The sequence below is a fragment of the Carettochelys insculpta genome, chromosome 16 (assembly GCF_033958435.1).
Source record: "Carettochelys insculpta isolate YL-2023 chromosome 16, ASM3395843v1, whole genome shotgun sequence".
Lineage (NCBI taxonomy): Eukaryota > Metazoa > Chordata > Testudines > Carettochelyidae > Carettochelys > Carettochelys insculpta.
In genome coordinates this window covers 36,456,297-36,480,132 of record NC_134152.1, presented here as the reverse complement: position 1 = coordinate 36,480,132, position 23,836 = coordinate 36,456,297, and the positions used below count along the sequence as shown (strand labels likewise).

Genomic DNA, 23,836 nt, shown 5'->3' with positions numbered 1-23,836 from the left:
TGCCACGTACAAACCTCTCCCAGAGACTACCACAAACACATTTGTTATTCCAGTTTCCAGAGGGAATGCTCTGCATGGAACACGAAGAGCTAGCGTCCTTCTCTGGGTTACACAGGGTTTTTTGGAGTCTGCTGGACTATGATACTTGGGACAAGTTCTTCATTTGCCACCGTACAAAGATTTAGGATCTAAAACCACATCATAGATATGAGGCACTAGGAGGATTGTGATCTAGGGTATTTTTCTCCCCAGGAAAACTGACTTTGAATTGGACTGGTTCTGACATCCCTGGAGCACTACAAAATAGGTGCTTCAATCCTTTTTCAGGCAAGATGCTCTTTAGGGATATGATATTAACTTAGTTTCTTTGGCTTGGCATCAATTGCCTTTCTAGGGGTAATTAATGCTATATGTTGCAGGATGGTGTGGGGGGGGGGTGGTTAACAGAGAGTCTAAGCACCACCAGGAACTGGAGTGAGTCCCACACCCCACTGAACACCCATCAGACACTGGCAGGGTTCAGTTCCCACTGAGGTGGCTGAATGCAAACCAGTGACCTGGAGCTGAGAAGCCTCTTTCATTGTTAATCCATGGGCCAGCAAGTCCCACTGTTCCTGCCTGCTGCGGTCACGAGAGGCAAAGTGTAAGCCACATTCCAACCTCGGGGTGCTTTTGTCATCGGCATTTCCCACAACGTGTGTTGAGCACGGGAATGTCACCACTTCCATGCAGTGCCTGCGACCCGCCTCCAGAAGTCGTCTGCCGCGCCTCATGAGTTGCAGAGCTGTGACTCACGCAGCCCCAGCCCCCCAGTGAAGCCAGGGGGAGTTTTGCCTGAGAGGACTGTAGGTGGTCTTCAGAATGGCCAGCAGCCCCAGGAGGGAGCTGTCCATCATCTCCAAGTCAGCGTGTCCACCTGTTCACCGTGGAGCCCCCGGGGCCCAAGGTTGAGGGGTGCGGCCTGTGGCACATGTGGGGTAAAAGTGTAAGTATGGGGCTTGTGGACAGCCCTGGCCCTATCCTACAGCAGGAAAAAGGGATAACAGCCAGTGCTTGGGGAAGTCTCCTAGGCCGCTGGCTCTTGCCAGTGGCTGGTCCAAGGACAGGTCAGATCATAGAACAGAATCGTAGAATCCTAGGGCTGGCAGGGACCTCAGGAGGTCATCCAGTGCAGCCCCTGCCCAAAGCAGGACCAACCCCCACTAATCATCCCAGCCAGGACTATATCAAGCCGGGACTTAAAAACCTCCAGGGATGGAGATTCCACCACCTCCGCAGGCAGCGCGCTCCAGCGCTCCCCCCCGCCTGGGGAAGCAGTTTTTCCTAATATCCGACCTCCACCTCCCCGTCCGTAACTTCAGCCCATCGCTCCCGCTTCTGCCGTCTGCCACGGCGGCGAACAGCCTCTCTCCGTCCCTGTGAGAGCCCCGTTCGGGGCGCGGAGGGCGGCTCTCGAAGCGCCCCTCCGCTCTCCCCTGCTGCAAACTGAACGAGCCCAAATCCCCCAGCCGCTGCTCAGGGCTCTTGCGCTCCAGCCCCTTCATCGTTTGTGTTGCCTCCTGCTGGACCCGCTCGGACGCAGCCACACCCGGGGGCGCAGAACTGGAGCAATTCCCCCGCTGCGGCCTCCCCAGCGCCGGGGGAGCCACCCTGCTCGAGACCCCAAGGCGCTGGGGAGTCCAGGCCTGCGGGCCCCCTTCGTGGCAGCGCCCAGAGGAGGGGGCGCACGGGCGGGCAGCGCGTCGGGGCTCTCCCCGGGCGCGGCCGGAGGGAGGGAGGGAGGGAAGGCGGAGCGCAGGGCGGGGAGGGGCGGGCAGGGGAGCTGGCGGCGGGCCCCGGGCCGAGCGCGGCCGGAGCAGCGGGGCGCTGGGCTGCAGCTGTCAGCGAGGCGAGGCGAGGGGCCGGGCCGGGCCGGGCGGCGGGCGGAGGAGGAGCCCCAGCGCCGCAGTCCCAGGCCGAGCGCGGCGGCGGGCAGGAAGGAGGCGGCGGCGCAGCCCGAGCCCCGGCAGCAGGAGCGCGCTGCCACGCGGCCGCGGAGCCCCGGCGGGGCCATGCAGCGGGCCGGCCGGTGCTGAGCGGCGCGGCCCGGGCGGTGCGGGCCGGGCCGGGCCGGGCCGGGGCCATGCGCTGCCCGCAGTGAGCGATGCCGTTGGGACGCGGACACACTGGATCACAGCGCAAACATGGCGCCCTCCCGGGCTGGTGCCTGCTCTGCTGCCTGCTCTGCGGCGGGCTGGCCCAGAGCTGCCCGCCCTGCGGCCCCAGCTGCGCCTGCACCGGCGGCCGCCCCGCGGGCTCCTGCCGGGTGAACTGCTCCGCGCGGGGCCTGGAGCAGCGCCCCGGGATCGGCCTCCCGCCCGCGGCCACCGCTCTGTAAGTCCGCGCGGGGCGGGGGCGGGGGCGGGGGCGGGAGCCGGAGCCGAGCTCGCCCCCGCCTGGCGCCGGGGGGCTGGAAGCGCCGCTCCCCTGCTCTGGCCGGGCACGTCGGGCTGCAGACGCGCGGGCGCCCCCTGGCCGGGCGCGGGGGAGGGCACCGCGCACCTGCGGGGGGTCGGCGGGGGTGACCACTAAGGGGAGAAGGACTCACTCGGGCCCCCCTCTGATTACTGGCGGCCAAGCGGGGCGGGGGGGACCCGCTAGGAGGGAGCCCCACGCCGGGAAGGGGCGGCTCCGGATCTGCCAACCCACCTGGTAGCATTTACATGGTCGATACGCTCTAGCCATGGTCTGTCTAGTACCTCAATGCAAGGTGAGGAGGTAGCTACTGGCACAGAAACAGCAAGTCGTCCTGGGGCACCTTAGAGACTAACAGGTATTTTGGAGCGTGAGCTTTCGTGGGCTCCAAGCGGGTCTTTGCCCACGAAAGCTCACGCTCCAAAATACCTGTTAGTCTCTAAGGTGCCCCAGGACTTCTTGTTGTTTGTGAAGATACAGACTAACTCAGCTACCCCTCTGGTAGGGACACAGAGACGCTCCCTCCTAGGAGCGCCCTCTCTGTGAGGGCTGAGATTTGGTAACCCCACTGGAGGGAGGATTGTTGAGTACTAGAGCCTGGGCGAATGTGAATGCCAATGCCTGCAGCATTGTCCAGCCGGAAGGATGTGATTTAACTCAGAAGGGCAGTGGCTTGGTGGAGGGTTCAGAAGGAAACAACTGCAAATGAAGGCGGCCCAGCCTGCGTGTAACTTCACAGCCTGGCTTCTGTCGGACAGCGCCTGTGAATGATGTTAATTCTGTGGCAAGAGGGCTGCTGGCTGTGAATAATGTCACACTGGATTTGGTGATCTAGGAGGCCCTTTAAGTTGCTCCCATAGAAGTTGTTTTGCACTGACACCATGGAAACTGAGGAACAGGATGTCAGAATTCCTTGCACTTAAGTGGTTATGTCGTTTAGAAAATGGAAAATGAGTGTTATCCTCCCAGCATCCCGTGCGGTTCTCCTCGGTCTCATACTGCACAGAGGATCAAAATGTATTTTTGGGTTAGGGATCATTTCTTTAAATGATGCTTAAAATGATTGAAACGTCTGGTACAGGCAGTGAGTGGTACATTAGGGTTTAAATGGTCTCCTAGGCAAAATTTACGCTCTTACTGTCCCTACCCCTTCTGCTTACGTTACTTCTTAAGGGGGAAAATTCCTCGTTATATGTCATTTCTCTCCAAGTCACGACTTTATGGTCACTATCCTCAACATATATCGAGGAGCCCCTGTATCATGTGTTTTACTTTGGTGGTGACACCCACAACCAGGGCAAACATGTATGAAGTCACTCGCATTCATAAGTGTTCGCAGAATCAGGCAACTGTCTTTTGACTGCAAAGACTCCTGCACATGCTCAACTTTCTGCATTTTAAGTGATGCACAGAAGTTGCGAATCTTTTGCAAGCTCAGAAGCACAGGCTTCTACCAGCACTCTGAATAACAGTGTCAGGGTTATGCCAAGCTTTTCAGGTGTTAGAGGAAAATAATAGGCCATTGCTGGTTGCTCTAGGCCGGGGCTGAGACGTGTTGTACGGTGGTTTTCGAGAACCAGAACCCCTGTGCAAATTACAGAAGCAGGGCCCCATCTGCAGATGAAACTGGTGACAATAGTTCTCGCATTGTAGACCCAAAAACAGTTCAAGCATTTGATCCAAACTTCTAAGAGAAATAGCAGCAAAGCAAGGTGATTAGTATGTTTGTGTCTGGCTTTTGATTCAATTACGTTAATGAATGAGTCAAATTTATTAGAAAAGAATTAGGGTGATTCCTAGAGCCGCTTGGTCAGTTAAATAAAACTGTTCTTCGGGTCTTTTAAACAGGCTGAGAGGGGCTGTGGGAATTGTTATTTTTTTCTTTTAACAGGTGAGTTCAAGTCAGTAGTTACCTAACGCAGATAAAACTTTGGGGGATAACGTTTCTGTTCTCTGAGGTACAAAACCCTCAGAGTTTTTGTTGAAAAGGAAGCAGACACCTAAATGATAGTGTCCTGTGCAGTAAGAAAGTTTTGGTTTATCCGCACCCTACTGATATTGCAATAACCTAAATAACAGCTTTAGTGGTAGTGCTGCTTATCACTGATTTTTAAATCTATGAAGTTGTAAATGGCCACTGTTTTTGCATAGTTCTACTAGCTATCCTGTGAAGCTTGTGTTATTTGGAAACTATACAGTCTGTAAGTCATTCACCTTTTTGTACTTTAATTTAAGAAATTAATTAAAAATGTCATTGCAAACTTTATAATGTGGATCCAGGGGACAGAATTAAAGTACATTCAGAGAAAAGAACGACAGCTTTTTATGCAGAAGTGGAGGTGCATGTGTTTAAGTATTTTAATAGCACAACACTAGAGTATTAAGTGCTTCTTTTAGTGGGAGATTTAAGTTGAGGAAATATGCTTTGGCCCTAGAATGTAAAAACATGTTCTTTGAGTTGTCTATTTTCTAGGTTTCAGTTTATTTGCTAGAATAAAGTAAAAAGTGAATTTTGCAGAAATCCCTCAACTGGGCAAAATTCATTTTCTGTGTTCTGCTTGCTTGACCTGTACAATAGGCAGGTACACGGTTGTGACTGAGGTTCTGCAAATTTAATTTTGCTTTGGACAAAACAAGCAGTGTAGAAATTGACCTCTTGTCATAAGAGTCTTTAAAAGCCTTCTGAAAAACAGCAACCAGGATTGCAAGTGTCAGTGGAACTTCACGTTCAAACTTTCTAGAGTGAGTGGGGGTTGTTGTGGCTGCTTTATGGGTATTACTAATTTTGTGAGTATGTAAGACAGTTGATTGTTGTTTAGAGTTGTAAAAACACTCCCATCAATTAGGATGGGTGCTCACTCCTTCTCCCACTCTATCTGTTTTTTTCTATACAATAAATGAATTAAGAGGGATCATATATATTATTTATATAAAATAAAAAAAGCTATTGAATGTCATTTAATTTAAACGCTCCAAGTGTGTCAAACAGTCTTCTGGAGCAAGCACATTGAAACTTCAGGGTAATCTTATTAGTAGCAGAATTTTTGCTGCTTTAATGTATGTCGAATTGTTTACAGTCCTGTTAATGCCAAAGGTTCACAAAAAGAGTAATCTTTTGCATTCACAAATTTTAGCTGTAGGTGAATGTGCAGCGGGACCTTTGGCAGGTTACAGATAATTCAGGATGCATAGCAAAGGCTCAGGGTGGGGATCAAAGTATGTGTTGCAAATACTTTGTCTCTTGGCATAACCTGCAGTGAAGTTGTGCCCCTCCTTTGGGAATGCACTGGAGAATTTGAATAGGTATACAGAAAGATACGGTGTAGAAAGATTGCTACCCCATTTGACCTTCTAAGAGGGAGAAAGTGTGAACATGTACTTGTGGGAGTCATAACTGTATGTTAAGTTCGCCAAGAGTTGATTTACTCCTGGGGTGCATTTGGCCCCGCATCTTTACATCCCATAAGATAGCAGGAAACTCTACAATCTAATCATGAAGTTTTGCCTTTATTGAATATTGACAGATAAGGCAGTTGGCTTTTAACATTCCGCTGCCTATTCTCATGTAATGCCTTGCTTTGATATTCTGTAATCAGTAAAGTTGTATAAATAATTTTTGCATGCAAAATGCAACTCCATCAATCTTTATGAAAGCAATATTGTTCAGCAACTACGAGCCCAGAAGGCATTATATAACCTTTCTGATGAAGTTCTCCATTTAGCAGCTACACCCATATTAACAGTCCCCACTGAAGTCTGTGTGCTTACGTGGGTGCCATGGTAGATTCTGCACCCAGAATAGGAATGCTCATGAAGAAAACCTCTGGTGGCCGGCATAACAGACATGGCATCTGTCTTATTCAAAATTGCCAACGGTTACCATGAGTACCAGAAGAAATGCCACATCCAAAGAAACAAGCACTGTCAGAAACACAGTCTGCATACCTAGACGAAAGCAGTCTCCCATTCCATTTAATAGCAACATCAAATCAATATTAGTCACCCTACAAGGCAAATAAATTGAGGACGTCTAATACAAAATGTCGAACAAACCTAAGAGGGCAGGCGATAGTGCAGACCATCTTTGATGTAAAAAGGTAATTTAAATGCAAGAGTTTTCAAATGGCAATACTGGCAGTTTTTTTATTCCCACCCGGAGTGAGAGGCAATCTGATAATACCGTCAAATGGTTTACTCCCGTTGGTTGTACATTTATGCTGACTTGTCATTTGGGATATTAGATCATTTTGGCAAGACCAATAATCCTGATTTAGATTTCAGTTGAGATCAGAGACTTGTTTTCTTTGCTCTGTGACCATTTACTACTTCTGTCACCTTTAAGTGTCTGAGTGACTTTTTCTTTTTTTAAACACAGGGATTAGAATCGTGTTCACAGAATCATAGAAACATCTCTCTGGAAGGGAGCACGAAAGATCAGCTGGTCCAACCCTCTGTGCTGAGGAAGCACCAAACAACCTAGATTGTCCCTGACAAGTGTCAAATCTTAAAAACCTCCCATGATAGGAATTCCACACATTCCAGCAGAAGCCTATTTCTGTGTTGCACTATCCTTACAGTTAGAAAGTTTTCCCTGAGAGCGAACCTAAATCTCCCTTGCTGCAGATGAAACCCATTGCTTCTTGTCCTGCCTTCAGTGAATACAGGGGAGCCGACAGAGTTGTTGGGTCCCAGACGAGGTGGGGAGAAACTGGCTTTGTTATGGTGGCAGCAATGGCTGGGAGCTCCAGGACCCAGGGCAGTTGCTTCTTTTTCTCTCCCTTCCATTGGGGTGTGTGTGCCTTCGTGAACATGGGGAACAATTGGTCACAGCCCTCTTTATAAGAGCCTTCAACATTTCTCAAGGCTAAATATGTTCAGTAGAAACTGATTTGCTTGTGCTTGAAGGAGCCATAACACTAGTGGATGAGTGGGTGATACCACTATCAGAATGATATCACTGTCAGACAACTGTCAGGTTATCTCACTGCTTTTACAAATTGTGGACCCAAACCTGCAGATACACACATTTCAGTAGTCCCATCAGCCGCAGTGAGACTGCTTAGATGAGTAGCATTACCGCCGTATGTCAAATTTTTGCAGTACTGGGACCTGTATTACTACATATTAGTTATTGTAGGTGGATGTGACTGCAAACCCTATTTTTATTTTGCCTAATAAATATTCTAAGCAAACTCTGTCAGTATAAATTTATTTTAAGATGCAGGAGCATACGTATATATTTTCCCTAATTCAATAATTTGCAAGACTTGGTAATTTTCTGTAGGTCTCCCAGCCATTAATAGAATTTATTTCTATTTCAGCATATAAACATAAGAAATCCCAGTCCAAGATTCAAGTTATTTTTGACTGATAATGAAAAATGAAATCCAGTAAAGGCAAAGCAGCAGTAGTAAAATGCTCTCTGTACAAAAGCAACCAGTCCACAAAAGCAAAGCGTCCCTAGTTCAGTCCTGAAACACCTGAATATGACTCCAAGAAATCATCTACCTCAACTGCAGAGTCTGGTTTTCCATTTGTCCTCAAAAGAAGGACTTTTTTTTAATTTTAAAAAAGGAAAGTACAAGCGGAGGTGGGGGGATGAAATTAATTACAAGCAAAATGAACTCAGGCTGTTGAGAGAACAAAAATGCATGAGGTACATAAGGAAAACACAAATCACAGTGAATACATTGAACAAGTTAGGGGGTATGGAGGGCATTATTGACAGCAGTGAGCCGAGATATCACTAGTGAGGTGTTTTTTTTAAGGCAAAGTCCTCCAGTGCACTACAGAGTTTGCTATGCTCCTTCCAAATGTTGCAGATAAATTACCCCCACATCTTACGTGTTCATTGGCTCTTTATTCTGAAGTCTAACTTTGGCTTTTTGTCTGCTGCTGGCATAGCACATTTCAGTAACAACAACCTACTGTTTGGGGAAAACTCTCTCAGGCAGAGATGGCGTTAGAGTGGTTTCTGTGTATTCACTTAGAGAATTTGCCAAGCTGCCATGTAGAAATTGGAGCGACAGCGAAGTTTCTCGCCTCCTCGACTCCAGCCCAACCCTATAAGAAGTTGCACTTAGTAATTCAGTGCAACCAAATGTGAACAAGGGCAATAATTTAAGGAGACAAACTAAGAGACCACAGCTAGACACACCAACTCAGTGGAATGAATACAGAGCTCACTAGGGACCCAGTTGTGCTGCAATTCAGTGATGTTGGCCTGGGCCTTAAGTACTTACCAGAAGAGGCTTTGGAAGTATTTGATGCTGTTTTGCTCCCGTATATTTATGAGTCAGGAAACAGAATTTTAACACTTAAAATAAGCCTAGGGACCTTGAAAGGTCATCAAGTCCAGTCCTCTCCCATCTCAGCAGGGCCTGTTCACCATCCCAGCCAGATTTCCCCCCACAGTTCTCTAGGTGGCTCCCTCAAGGATTGAGCTTACAACCCTCTGTTTAGCAGGCTGCTGCTCAAACCACTAGGCTATAAGGTGTGAGGCTTGCTAGCTGTTCACTGTTTTAAAACGATTGTGCTAAATGAATTCTTGACTGTTTAATCATTCTTTCCTGTGTTGTATTGGGTGGGATAATGGGGATAAGGTAACTTTGTAGGGTGAAGGTGAAGGAAGGTTTTATGTGACTGGGTTATCCTGAAATTCAAGTGGTGCTCAGAAAGTGTTTTGCTTTGTCATTAAACTGTATTTTCTCCTTCCTTCTGAAATTTGTTTTCTTCATATCCCTTCCTTCATTTTAGACTGATGGTGTGGTTTATTCCACTGGCCCTTTCATGCAGCAATTCCTTGCTTTTACATTTTGATGTGAGCATATAGGCCCAATCCTGAAGTGCTGTTCAGGCAATTTGTAGTCTGCTCCTGTGAGTAAGGCAAGGCAAGTTTGGTCAGCTGCTTTCATTCTGCTTTCACACTGGGGAAATCTTTGCAGTTTTTATCCTACATTTTCATCAAGTGATTTTTGAAAAGTCACCTGTTAAGGCTTTGCTCCCTGGTTATAGTTGAATGAAAATCCTTGTTTGATCTTATTATGAATTATGTTCCCCACAGGGGTTTCTATTTTACATTTCTGTGTTGTCCCTCTTCCACTTCTCCAGTTCCTATTCTTCCTTATGGATGTGCAGGTTGAACCTCTCTAATCCTGCACTCTCGGGACCTGACTGGTGCTGGACGAGAGAATTTGCCAGACCAGGAGAGGTCAATGTTGTCTAGCACATTACCAACACTTCCACTGCTTACTGGGCTCCTAGAAGACATTTAGGGGTAAATTACAGCTAAACGACAGCACAGAACACTGAGATACAGGACTGGTGATTGTAAACAAACTTTGCGGGACCATGGGAAACTTGGCCACGCCCATGATAAGTGGTCATCTGGCTAACTAAAATCATGCCAGATTACGGATGTTGCCAGACAAGAAAATTCCAGACTTGAGAGGTTCAGCCTATATTACCCTTACTAACACTGCTTCATCCCTGCCCCGCCTCCTCATCACTTGTCTATGGACTTCTTCCTGACATCATCACAGACCTGAAGGCCACATCAACCTGAGCTCTATTATCAGAGGGGTAGCCATGTTAGTCTGTAGCTTCGAGAACAACAAGAGGTCTTGTGGCACCATATAGACTAACAGATATTTTGGAGCATGGACCATCTGACGAAGCGGGTCTTTGCCCACGAAAGTTTATGCTCCAAAATATCTGTTAGTCTATAAGGTGCCACAAGACCTCTTGTTGTTCTTGAGTTCTGTTGACTCCCCCAGTGCTTCCTCCCCTTGCTTGTATAGAGCACGTCACATTCCCCTTTGGTGGCTGGTCTTTTGAATTTTTAGATCCTTATTTTCATAAATCCCGTTCACGTTCAGGAGAAGGCTAGTTCGGGTGTCCTATTAAAGGGCTCTTTTTAACGAGGGCTTGCATTTGCTTGAAACGCTACAGTGGCCTAGCAACCGCTGGGGCACTGCACTGCTCCGGTGGAGATGCTGTCTATGCCACGGGGAGAGGTTTTCCCATTTCTGTAGAGAAGTCATCTCTGAGACTCAGTGGCTGGACTGATGGAAGAATTCTTCCATCGACCTACCACCATCTACATGGGGAGGCAGATGGCCTACACTACGCAGTTCGGTTGATGCAGTGCAGCTTACGTTGATCTAACAGTAGAAGTGCCCACACTAAGATCTCGGTCCCATTGACCAAATCAGCCTGCTATGCCAAATTAATAAGTCCATTTCCCTGAACACTGTAGAGTCAATGTAGGTGTAGTTAGGTCAATGCAGCGCCCACATAGACGCAACATAGAATCATAGAATTCTAGGGCTGGAAGGGACCTCAGGAGGTCATGTAGTCCAGCCCCCTGCCCAAAGCAGGGTCAACTCCAGCTAAATCATCCCAGCCAGGACTATATCAAGCCGAGACTTAAAAACCTTGAGGGATGGAGATTCCACCACCTGTCTCGGTAACTCATTCCAGTGCTTCATCACATTGTTTACATCAGCTGTTACTGGCTTTCAGAAGCCATCCCACAATGGGCCACACTGACTGTGTGGGTGGTATAAGCTCCCTGGGTGAGATCCCACACCGCCAATGCAAGGAGAATAGAGGGGACACGCAATAGCAACAATTCCCATGGCTGCCAGCATGCCCTGTAAGCTGAGTGTTTGGCAGCAGCCCAGGAGAGAGTCAGGTGCCGCCCACCTGATTAGCAGAGTGCTCAGAGCTATCCACAGCTGACAGCATGTGTTTCTGTGGGTGAAGCGCATCCGCGCATTCCTGAGGCACATAAGAACATCTATTCTGCCCCAGATGGAAATGTTAGAGGGAACCCTGGTGGCTGCTGAATGCCCATCTAATTTTTAATGTAGACTCAGCCTAAGATATTGATAAATTCCAGATTAGCTTTGTTTTTATGTTAATTTTCAGAGACATGCAATGGGTAGTCTTTAAGGTGCGACAGGACTGCTTGTTTTTACTCTAGAAAATGTTGAACTCTGTTTTAAAATATAAGAGTTTTATTTCTCTGAAGAAGTGGGTCTTACCCAGGAAAGCTCATTACCTAATAAATAAAATGGCCAATCTTTAAGGTGCTCCAGGACTGCTTGTTTTTGGTGAAGCGACAAACTAACATGGCTGCCCCTCCGAGACTATTTTCTGGATAGTCTGATGGGCAAGAAATGTACCCATTAGCCGGTCCATTACAAAGTTATCAGAAAAGACACAACCACTCATTGTGGTCTCAGAATACCTCAGAAGCTAAGTAGCTGCAGACCTGGTCAGTACTCAGAGAGCATGAGAAGCAGGAATATCCCCTATATGGCACAAAATGGTTTTAATTTATTAGCTGTCACTCTTCTGAGCCAGTGCCCAGCCTGGTACTACAGTGCCCTGGGTTTGTACCAGTACAATCTGGGGCAGAGTGAGTCCACTCCACAGCTCTTCTCTATGTATGCCCTGAAAGGGGCCATGGGGATTTTTGTAAGAGCAGAGACAGTTGCAGGCTGCCGCCCTGAAATCCCCCCTTGCTTTTTAACTGGGTACCATATTCTTCACTCTGTGCTGAATTTCAGTATAGCTCTTGTGCGTGCTAATAAAACAGCAGCAATCTCCTTCGAGGTGGAGCAGAAGATATGGACTCTATAGGGAGCCAAGGCCCCTGTGGGTGGAGCCTGTGGCAGGATTGGGAAGGTAACTTGTAAATAGCTTCGGGATCCCTCAAGCTGGAAGGCATCACAGGAGTTGCCTTTGTTTAAATTGTTAGTTGGGGACAGTTAAAGTTTACCAAAATGGGAAGGGCAGAGACCATCTGGCTTCACAATATGGAATTCAGGATAGGAACAACATGTGCAACTAACAGGCTTAGTAGCCTAAGAAAAGCAAGACAGTGTGTGTTCATCACGGGACAGGAGAGACCAGACTGGCTGACTTTGGCAACAAACCTAACACAATCTGCTGACCAGATTTCTGCAAGCTAAGACCATTCAGAAAAAATAACACATACACACACACACAAACCCCATGATGAAAGAAGCTTCAAAACCCTGTGCCAGGAACTCATAACTGTCTTACCCATATCAAATTGCGTTCAAGTCACCATTCCTTGCCTGGTTACATTCCAGTTACTATTAGGCAACTGGGACAGAAAACTACACATGTTCTAGGCTAGCGTGTGAGTAGCATTTTTCTATTGAGGGTACATGCTATAATGGGAACCAATCGCTTTCCCTGGTAGGAGTCTGCAGGTTTCGCATATCAGAATTGGGATAATTTCAAAGTGTTCGTGCAGAGACACTCAATCACCTCTGCCTGTGCGACTAGACTCTCACTGGCTCGGATTTGTGTCTTTGCAGCAGTGTTGTGGGAAAACAAGAATTATATGCACAGAGAGAACTAAGACATAGAGGCTGGGGGTCTACCCTCACCTGCTGAAGTCAGTAGACAGAGTTTGGCCCAATCATGTAATCTTTTCTGGAATATAGTCCTATTTAAGGCACAAGACTGACTGGTTTCTGTCTTGAAGCTGAGATTCCTAGTGAGGAGTTGGCAGCACAGGGTAAAGCCAGGAATCTGGAAAATGGACTCTGTGCAAGAATCACTAATGAAATTCTCCCCAGACTTGCAACATCTCCTTCTGTGCCAGTCTGGGGAGCTGCTGCCCAGCTCTCTCCTCATGCAGTGCAATCCCTCGTTCTCCCTATTCCTGCAGAAGCCAGACTGGTCTGATCTCATGTTGCTCAGGGTCTTCATTGGAAGGGTGAGGGGCTTGCAGACCCTCGAGATGCTAACAGCATCATTTATAGCAAATTCTGTTGGCAGTGAATTGCACCTTCTTCCTCTGCTGTTTCGGACAGCGTGCCGCATTTTCTGCTCTACACGATGCAGAAGCACCTGTGGTTGTTTGTTAAATTATTTGGGATCTAGATCCAGCAGTCACTGTTTTCCTGAAACACCCATCCTGGTTAGCAGATGTGGATCCTGTTAGGAATCCGTTAAGTAGATTCTGGTGAGGCAAACAGCTCATAGCTTCCCAGAGTTGGGACTGGATCTCTGAAGAGCAGTTTCAGAGGAGCAACCCTAGAAGCCTGGGAATGTCTGAGCTGAATTTTAATATTGTGCAGATAATTTCTTTATTAAAAAGCCACACCTTAGGAAGGGAGTGAAGTGAATTTCAGACTCTATACTGTGTGGAGTTTAAAAGCAGGTTGTTAAAAAGCATTTGATTATAGGCCCCTTCTGGAGTATACCTGGATGTAGCAATACAGTTCTCACTTGAGCTGCAAGTGGACCTGGGTTGTATCAAGGTGATGGGCACACTGCAAAATCATCTAGTCCAGACCCAGACACTGAGGCAGAACTAAGTATTAACCATATCACTCTGGACAGGTGTTTGTCTAACCTGTTTTTAAAAACCTTCCATGACAGAGATTCTATAATCTCCCTAGGTAATTAGTCCCAGTGCTCACAGGTAGCAAGTTTCTCTTGATGTCTAACCTAAATCTCTCCTAAGGTGACTTAAATGTTATTTCTTGTCCCAACGTCAGAGGTTAATGAGAACTGTTTCTCATCCTCTTTCTTATAACAGCCTTTTATGTACTTGAAAACTTGTCAAGTATTCTCTGTCTGCTCTTCTGCAGCCTATAAATAAGTCCAATATTTTCAGTCTTTCCTCAGAGGTCACATTCTCTAGACCTTCTGTCATTTTTGCTGCTTTCCTCGGGACTTTCTCTGGTTTGTCCAAGGCTTCCCTGAAATGTAGAGCCAGAACTGGACAGAGTACTCCAGCTGAGGCCTTATCAGGGCTGAGTGGAGTGGAAGAATTCTGTCTCGTGTCGTGCTTACAGCACTTACATTCCAGAACGATGATCGCTTTTTTGCAAAGGTATTGCATTTTTGACACACATTTCGTTTGTGATGCACTACAACCGCCAGATCCTTTTCTGCAGTGCTCGGTCCAAAGCAGCCATTTCCCACTTAGTAGTCATGCAATTTACTGACCCCAGTGCCTGCAGTACTCTGAATTTGTCCTTTGTAAAAAGTCATTCTGTTTAATTCAGATTGTTTCTCCAGTTTGTGAAGATGATTCTGAATTTTAATCCTCTCCTCCAAGGCACATGCAACTGGGTATCATCCACAAACTATATACCTTATGTGCCATTATCCACATCATTTAAAAACAACAAGGCAGTAAAGTAGCACTTTAAAGACTAACAAAATAATTTATTAGGTGAGCTTTCATGGGACAGACCCATGAAAGCTCATCACCTAACAAATTATTTTGTTAGTCTCTAAAGTGCTACTTTACTGCTTTTTTGTTTTGATAGTATACAGACTAGCACAGCTTTCTCTCAGTTACTAATCAACATGCAAGGCACATCATTTTAAAAGCCTGAATAGAACTAGACCCAAGACAGCATCCTGCAGGACCTCACTTAATATGCCCTTCTGGCTCAACTGTGAACCACCGATAAATACTTGAAGAATGATTTTCTAGCCAGTTGTGCACTTGCTTTGTAGTAGCCCTCTCTAGGCTGTATTTCCCAAGTTTGTTTATGAGATGGTCATGTGAGACAGTTTCAAAAGCTTTACTAAAGCCAAGTGTTCATGTATCTGCTGCTACAATTTCCCTTTCCCCCCCACTCACAAGTTTTGGCCTTGGCCAAAGAAGGCTATTAGGTTAGTCTCGACAAATCCAGGTTGACTGTTCCTTTTTGCAGTCTGAGGGCCTAGAAACACTGATTATATGCTCCCCTTTCTTTCTGAGTACTGAAATTAAGCTGCTTACGCTAATTTCCTGGGTTGTTCTTAGTCCACTTTTTAGACATTGGCGCTTTATTTGCCCAGTCCTCAGGTATCTCTTCCCATCCTCCCCAAGTTCTCAGAGATAACTGCTAATGGCTCTGGGATCTCTTCAGGCAGTCTTTTAATTAAATGCCCATTATCTTTCTATATAGTGCTGTGCTGTGAACCCAGGACTGCTAGCTCCAGGGCAATGCACTAGGAGTTATCATAGTGATGTGAACATATTGGTCCCACTAGTAGCTGAAGCCAGCAATTGTTCCTTTTATTTATATCTGGGAGGCTCATGGCACTTGGAGGAACATTTAAGTGGCTATTTTTTGCTTCTCCATTCATCTGCCTGTTGTGTAGCTGGACGGTGGCGTTCGGGGTGGCGTTGCCTTTAGCCTTTCCCAGCCTGACTTAACTAAAACAGATGTTCCCGTTCCCATTCCCATCTCCAATGCCGAACACTGACAGTGCATTGCTGGATTGAGGAGCTCAAGGCCAGCAGATGGGCTATGACGTGGTGGAGGGAGGATGTTATGTAGCCCTTTGGCCCCTGCGTCTCCCCCTTCTCCTCTGCTAAACTTCGGTTGTTATTTTCAGAGTTGAATCACACTTCTCTCTCTGAGCTCAACCGGGAGACGTGCCTGGCTCCGCTCACCCACCCTCCCATTTTCTTTGAAAATGGCCACCTGTGCCTGACACACAAAGCTGGGGTCTCTATGCTCCTCCCCACTGCCTCAGGCAGCAAGGACAGGTGCGGATTGTTCCTCCAGAACTCCTGGCCGATAGGGGAACGTTCTCAGGGTTTGCCTCATGCGTTGCTTCTGTGCTGTTGCCTAATGGTTTTCACATGCAGAGGGAGGCTGCCTTTCTGTTTTCCAGCCGTCTGAGCCGTGCTCTCGAGCTGGTGCCAGCCAAGTCCATGGAAGGATAATCATCATCACCACCACAGGCCTCAGCCTCCAAGTTCTGAGCACATGGCTGCCACTGGGGCTGGGGCTAGGGCTGGGGCACCCTCAGGGCTCACAGAAGGGAACACTGTGGGTGGGAAATATTCCCCTTCCGGCTCTAAGGGGCCGCAGGACTAATCCCACAATCGTGAACAATAAAAGCTACACCAAGTAGAGACCCTACAGTCCCAGACTGAAGGGGAGCCAGCCAGATCCACTCCTGGGGGGTGGATTAACACCTGGAATTGTGCAGGCCTTCCACTCTCCAGTTCTCAGGGGGTCTCAGACCGTTTCCACCCTGTTGTATGCCTTCAGTCCCCCCCAATCAGTAACCCTCTTCTGTCTGAACTGTACTGTGCCGTGTCAGTCTACAAGTGTACATCCTTCCCCGGCACAGCTTCTGAAGTGCTGCATCTAGGGCAAAACTGACGAGGAGGCCTGGGGCATCTTGAAGACGAACAGATTTACTTGGGAATAAGCTTTTGTGGGTGAAAACCACTTTGTAAGATGGTTTACACCCAGGAAAGCTTATGCCTAAATGAATCTGTCATAGTCTTTAAGGTGCCGTGGGACCTCCCTGTTGTTTTTGCAGATGCAGACCAACATGGCAGCCCCTCCATGACATGTATTGGGCAAAGACACTCCTGTGTCCAGGGTCCTATGCTCCATTTACATCCTCAAGACAGGTTTTGACTGGTGCCTAGCTCTGGCTGCATGTGGTGAATGTCATTCTTACTCTGCTATGTCAAGCCACGCACAGGGCTGGAGAGCTTCAGCAGAAGGGCAAGCTTTTAAAGAGGGATCAGAGCTAAGAGAGTGTGCTCAAGCCAGGACGCATGGGAATTCATAGCTTCCACGACCAGCAGAGACCATTAAGATCCTCTCACCTGACCTCCTGCATAACACAGACCAGTGAATTACCTCAAAATAATTCCTAGAACAGACCTCTTAGGAAAACCACCAGTCTTGATTTGAAAATTGCCAGCAATGGGGAATCCACCCTGCCCCTTGGTAAGGCTGATTATTTGCACCATTAAAAAACTCCCACTTTTCTTCCCTCTTCTCCGTTTGTCTGGATTCAGTTTCCAGTCACTGGCTTGTGTTGCACCTTTCTCTGTAAGGTGGAAAGCCAGTTACCATTTGTTCCCCAGAGAGGGACTTACCAAAGAAAAGCTGAAGGGATGACGTGACCACCTGGGTAAGCTAACCAGTTGGTCACGTCATCCCTTCAGCTTTTCGTTGGTAAGTTACATGGCGTCAGGTCCTTGAGCCGGTCACCAGAAGGCAGGTTTCTAATCTCCTGGCTCTTCTCTGAGCACAATTGTGTAATATTTTGTATTGTGGAGTCCCTTGTAGCCTTGACAAGGAATCAGGGCCTGTTGGACTAGACGCTGTTTAAAGCCAGCAGAGAGATGGTCCTATCAGGCCTATTGATGGGATGGGGAGAGGCAAAAGGGGCAGCAATTCAAAGGGTCCCAGGGCTCTGTCCACCACTGCTTCTATTGTGACACTGTCAGGAGCACTGGGCCCTGTAAATTGCCACTGGAACTTCAGACAGTGAGAGGGTTGGAGGGACATGATCCAGGCAGTGCAGAGGCTCTGCCCCTTCTGGGGCATGGAGCCATCTCCCTCACCACACACACCTTGCCCAGGGGCTTGGCGAATCTGTCGACTCACCTGGTCCCTGTCCTAAATTATTTACGTTTATGTACGATAACTTGCAATGTAAGTGGGACACGTAGACAGTCTTTACTGTGCTAGCGTCACACCTGTTTTCCAAACCATCTCTTGAAACCATGCACCAACCGTCTTTCAGTTATTTTGATCTTGCATGCCTGTCTTGGCACCCGACGCTTTCAGCCCCACGGCATGGTTTCTAATCCCCCTGCCCCCATTGTAATGGGTTCCTGGCACAAGGACATTTAGATATGAGAAGTGTGTGTCTGATATCTGATGCAGTTATTGCCTAGGAGACTACTTTCCATTTGGAAAGGGCCTGGTGCCTTTCCAGCCCTCTGTAAAAGTTGGTCTGGGTGGTGGCTAAAGATTGCTACCTCAGTGGGTTTAACTTTTTATTTAAAAAGAAAAGACTTACATAAGCAACAAGTTGGTGAATCCATTAGTTGGGCTTATGGCTCAGCTATTGCACACCATGAGGTAACTGCGGCTCACGACTCACAGAGTAATGCTGGCCAGCCATTCATAAGTCATTCATTAAATCTGTGCAGATCAAAGGTTTCTATCACAGTGTGGGAACGTTATATTACGCCTACAGGAAGAAAACAAGATCAGTGGCCTTTATGGACCAGATTCTGTATTGATGGGCAACCCCGAATGCCAGGATCAGTGCAGAATTTGCCTCAGACCTCTTTAAAACTCTAGTGCAGATGAAGAAGAAGTAGCAGATCTACAAGCTGCCACGAAGGTTGCACTTGTTTTAATGTTAAGAATGTGGGCTGTGTTTTTTTTTTAAACCTCTCCTGTAGTTTATGTAGCTGAGTAAGAAGTGAACTGGGTTGAAATAAATGGTAATTAATGACCTTATATTTACGAAGCTAACTTGTGCTACTGAAATGCATCATCTCTGTGGTGCAACGTGGTGCTTGTTTCACTACCAGGAAGTTACCAAATGGAACGGGAGAGGTTCGTTAGATGGGCAGAACATAATTCCCACACTGGCTTTGGCAAGAGCTGACAGCCTTGTTCTTATAAAGGATGCTCAGAGACCTTCTCAGCTGGTCAGGGCTTCTATTTTACCCTTAATTCAAATGGTGGCACCCCTAGGAGCTCTGTACTCTAATCCCCTGCCCTAGAGCTGAATCAGGATTCAATCTGGAGGCAAGGTCATTAGTCACCATGTTAATGGCACCTTCCCACTATCTGCTAGTAGTTAACAATTGTGCTAGTCTCTGGAGAACTTGCTCCTGCTCAGTTGGTGGGATTGCACCTAGAAACACCATTTACTTCAATAGTGACTCTGGACTGACACTGCAGTGAGAACAGAATTGGGCCCATAGGCTGCAGTGTCTCAATGGGTTAACTCAGATTTGCCATCAGCTCTCGGGAATGAGACCCTAAAGTCGACCACTGAATTCTGTCTTCCCATGGAAGATTTCAGGCACCACAAAGCTTGCAGCCTTGTCACATGAAGTTAGAAAAAACTGGGAGGGGAAACTGTGTTTGACAATTTATATTCCCCACCCTCCCCCTGAGACAGAACTTTTTCCAAACTAGCAACCAGCAGTAACACGGATGCTGGCACTCTCCTCTGGTGGGCTGATGTGCCTCCACTCAGCAAGATGGAGTTTCCTTGCTCACAGGACTCTGCTCTCTGCCATGCACCCCGGGGAATTTAGCTCCTGTTCGCTCACATACAGACACAGAGGCGAAAGTGAAGCCTGCAGTATTTTTAAAACCCAGTTGCGGCAGATCTGTGGAGAGGAGGGACTGGAAGCAAGAGAGCAGTTGTGTGTGCACATTTGAATTGCCCTGAGCGGCCCCCCAGCCCTTCCTCCTACTGAGCAGGATCAGTATAGCATCAGTGACTGTTTTGTGCTGGGAAGGAGGCAGTGCTAGCTAGTGGTTGGAACCGAAGTGGGACTCAGGACGCCTAGTTTTATTTACAGCTCTGCTGGTGACCTTGCACTAGTCAGTTGCCCTTTCTGTCTCATTTTCCTATTGTAATGATTAATTACAGTATTAATGTTTAGATGTGAAGGCGCTGTAGAAGGTCGGAGGGGCGGTCCCCCCAACAGCCTGGTCTGGCCGCTGGGCAAAACGTACATGTGTGTAGGGTGCAGCTCCATGATCCAGGTCTCAGCACTGCCCGGCCAATAGCATGCCCCTCCTCCACGTAGACTTGCCTGGAGCATGCCATGTGGCACTCCAGTGGCAATGGAAAGACCCAGGGCTTTGTCATAGCTGCAGTAGTGGTGGCAGCTGGGAGCCCAGGGCCCAGTGGCAGGTGCCCTTTTTGTCCCCTGCCCTGTTGCAAGACCAATTGAAGCCAAGGATTATTAATTCCTGTTTGTAGAACACCTGTTACCCTGGGTCATGAATGAATGCCTGTAAAGGGTTAAACCCAGAGAGAGTGGGTTCTCTGTTGGCAAGCAGCCAGGTGACCCAATGAGACGAAAGAGGGGTATTTTTTCCCCCTTCAGTTGAAGAAGTTACCTGCTGAGATTTTTCTTTTGTGTGGCTGGAGGAGACAGAGATATTTAAACCTGAGCAGGCTTAAGGAATTCAGAAAATATTCAGCCCACAAGGAGCTCTGGGCACACAGCTATGTAAATAGAAAGGAAATGTTTAGTCAGATGCGATGGGGCTATTTTTTAGTTTGGGTTTGGTGCAGGATTTGGCTGGCTGATGTACCCCTCCCCCCCGTACCCTAACTTTTAAAAAGAATCCCAGGGAACTAGTTCTCTGTGCTTTAATCTACCTTTTTCTTAGTTACTCCGTAACACCTAGCAACCAAGTGTGCTTTATCACTGAACTCATTTTGTTCATAAATCCCCTTTTATTTTTTGGCAATGATTTGATTACTGTGTCCTCAGGAAGGGTTTGTGTGCATGCATGCCTGAGGCTGAAAGGTCAGCTATCAGACTGCAGCTTAATGTCTTCCTATTTGTTTTAAAGCTCTCCCCTAAGGGAGTGTTAAGAGCTTGGGGTTACCCGACAGGGAGACATCCCAAGTGGGTCTTCCTGGGTTTTAAAAAGGGGTTTCTCACTTGGGTGGTGGCAGCTTCCTCCCAGGGTCAGGGAGTCTGTGACCTTGGGAAGCTTTTAAGCAGAAGCCTGTAGGGAGGCAAGGACTTTTTAAGGTCTCTTGTGGCCCCCCACACCTTCTGCACTCAGAGTGGGGAACAGCCTCAACATGCTCACTTGAAGCACGGTGTGGAAATACAAAATGTTGCCATGTACTAAACCCTGGTCCAAGTTAGCTTTGCCTCATGAGAGCAAGCCACATATCCCAGTGTGTCTAAGGCACACTTATTCAGGACCCATCGCCCTCTTCCAACCTTGGCTCTAATTTTCACTCACCCCTGGCGAGTCTAGCTGCAAATAACACTCTAACTCCCTTCAGTGGTACATGACCACACATCCAAGCACAGCTGCCCTGGGCAGAATAATTCATCGAGCCCTCGTGTGCAGAGACGTGTATGTCTCTTCAGCCAGTTCTAGCACAACTCCCGGTTGTTTTGGGGCAGGAGACCAGGTGTGTTTCTGAATTAAGAGTTCCTGTATTCTCCTCCCTCCCTGCGTAGTTCAGAGCCAGCTTGATTTAGCCGAGGAGTAGCCACTTCCCAGAAGGGGCTGTTCTGTTGCTAGCTCTGCTGGCAAGGTGGGAAACATCTGTTTGGGGAGAGAGCATATGCTGTGTCCTGTGTCCCATTGCACCAGGACTCCGCAAGCAAAGCTGTACAGAGAAATGGCTGTAAACCCTGGCCTGGAATGTGGCAGTTGAGCTGAAGAGCAACCCCGTGTTGGGCTGGGGTTACTGGGTGAGCCACTGTGCTTGCTAGCTCACTAAGGGCTTGTCCCTGTCCGTTTTGTGCAGGTAATTCCCCAGTGACGTTAACAGGCTCTGGGGAGTTGAAGGGTTCTCACGACCCAGGAGCATTATGGGGTAGGGACTTGAGTTGATTCCTCTAGAGGCATCTTACCTCAGCCTTCCAGGCTATCCACTGCTTCAGTTCCCATTCAGGTGCACCACCTTCCACGTGGGGTGGGCTACTGCGTGCCTCAGGTAGCCCTCCCTAGCCTATCACCCTCACCCCAGCTGCTGCTTCCTCCTACCCCTCTCCAAAAACCCTGGAGACAGGCAGGGCCCTATGTGGCAATTTCTGGGAGGGGAGCTCTTTTTGTAAATATGTACCCCCCCCCCCTCAGCAGGCCCTGCCCTTCTCCCCCCAAACTTGGCTCTCCAGCTGGCCCTGACCCCCCCACTTCCTCCCCCACCCACTGAACAGCCCCCTCCTTGGCCCAAACACCCAGCCCCACCTCCCCCACTCAGCCCAAGGATCCGCAACCTACCCGTGCTCAGACTGAATCCGCTTTGCAAAGTCTCCCAACATCCCTTCCCCGCAAACACAGTCCCCCCCAGCTCAGCCCAAGGAACCCTTACCCCAGATCGGCTAGGGAGCGGGAGGGTTGCAGGGGCTGTGCCGTGAATGGAAGGGGATCACCTCCCTGTGGCCTCCCTCCCGGTCCCCCACGCTTACCATGTGGAGCTCTGCCTTGGCCTCCTGAGCCCCGGTAATCCCCGGCCAGGCTGGCCCAGGAGGGGGCAGAGTGGGATGGCCCATTGTGGGTGCCTTTGCACCCCTCACTCCCCTGCCTACGAGCGTGGTGGGGTCTCAAGCACGAAGCTAGCGCTCGGTTGCCCTCTGAAAATCTCCGTTCTTTGCCAGCCATTGCTAGATTCACTCGTGCCTAGGGGCTTCTGAGAGAAGCCACCAAAATCGCGAGAAGAGCCATTGTTTCAAGCTCGGTTACAAAACTGACCCTTCGCGAGCCGCAACGCACGTGAGTACGAGAGCGGCCTGAACACCCAGCACCCACCCGGACTTTTGGCCACCCGTTGTAAGAACAGCCCCTCAATGAGCTGGGCCGGCTGGAGAGTTTAAGTCACTTTCCCCTGGGGTGGGGAGCGAATGAGGACAAGGAAAAGGCTGCGCCGGGGGAGAGGCTCTTCAGCAGGAAGGAGCAATGGTCCCGTCAGCCCTCAGCCTGTTTGCTTGCTTGTTTGTTTTTAATAGGGTTATAAGTAATCCCAGCCCCAAACCCATCCCCTCCCCCAGAGCCAGGCACTCCCAGCCACCTTCCCCCCCCAACTATGATCCAGTGCTGGTGACTCACCAGAGCTGCCACCGCCACCGCCGCCACACGTCTCCCTCGAAGCCGCGTGCGGCTCTGGTGCGCATATCCCCAGACGTCCCTCGTGTCCCGGGGCCGGCAACCTGCCAGCGGAGCAGGGAGCCCCGCTGAGGGAGCTCTGTGGCCGGGCCATGCCTGGGGCTGTGTAGAGAGCCACAGAGGAGTCAGCAGCGGCAAGGCCCAGAGCTGCAAATGGCTCTTGAAATCACCACGTGCAGCTCCGGAGTCACAGGTTGCTGACCCCTGCACGAGGCTTCTTTCCCACACCCTGCTTGGGCCACTTCCCCGGCTGACATGCTAGCACGCCCACCCCACCTGCCTGCTCTTCCTGGACCAGGCCCCTAGCTCACTCTGCTAAGCCTGGCTGCTTCTCTTTATATTCCCTAGCACCCCTTCCCAGAATGCCTTTCTGTCTCCTGCTTGCTGGAGGACATGGCTCTCTAGTTTGCATGGACTACATCCCCCAGAGTGCCTTGCTGCAGCACTGTAAAGACTGTGAAGAACTTCAAGAAGATCTCAGCAAACTGAGTGATTGGGCAGCAAAGTGGCAAATGAAATCTAATGTGGGTAAGTGTAAGGTAATGCACATTGGGAACAATAACCCCAATTATACATACAATGTGATGGGGGCAAATTTAGCTACAACAGATCAGGAAAGGGATCTTGGAATTATAGTGGATAGTTCTCTGAAGACATCCACGCAGTGTGCAGCGGCAGTCAGTAAAGCGAATAGGATGTTAGGAATAATTAAAAAAGGGATAGAAAAT

The 23,836-nt window shown here is 48.6% G+C and overlaps 1 protein-coding gene across 5 annotated transcripts in view; it reads left to right on the top strand.

Annotated features, from left to right (window-relative positions):
* Window positions 1–1,857: 1,857 nt before the first annotated feature.
* The window catches only part of PKD1 (polycystin 1, transient receptor potential channel interacting), a 140,922-nt gene continuing 118,943 nt past the window's right edge, over window positions 1,858–23,836 (top strand). For 3 of the 5 annotated variants that reach the window (XM_075011128.1, XM_075011127.1, XM_075011124.1), the window contains exon 1: window positions 1,862–2,373. In XM_075011128.1, the coding sequence (XP_074867229.1) occupies window positions 2,144–2,373 (230 nt within the window). In that variant the 5' untranslated portion in view covers window positions 1,862–2,143. Of the gene's footprint in view, window positions 2,374–23,836 lie in introns of all 5 variants that reach the window. The other 2 variants (XR_012647803.1, XM_075011130.1) reach the window with 1 other exon arrangement.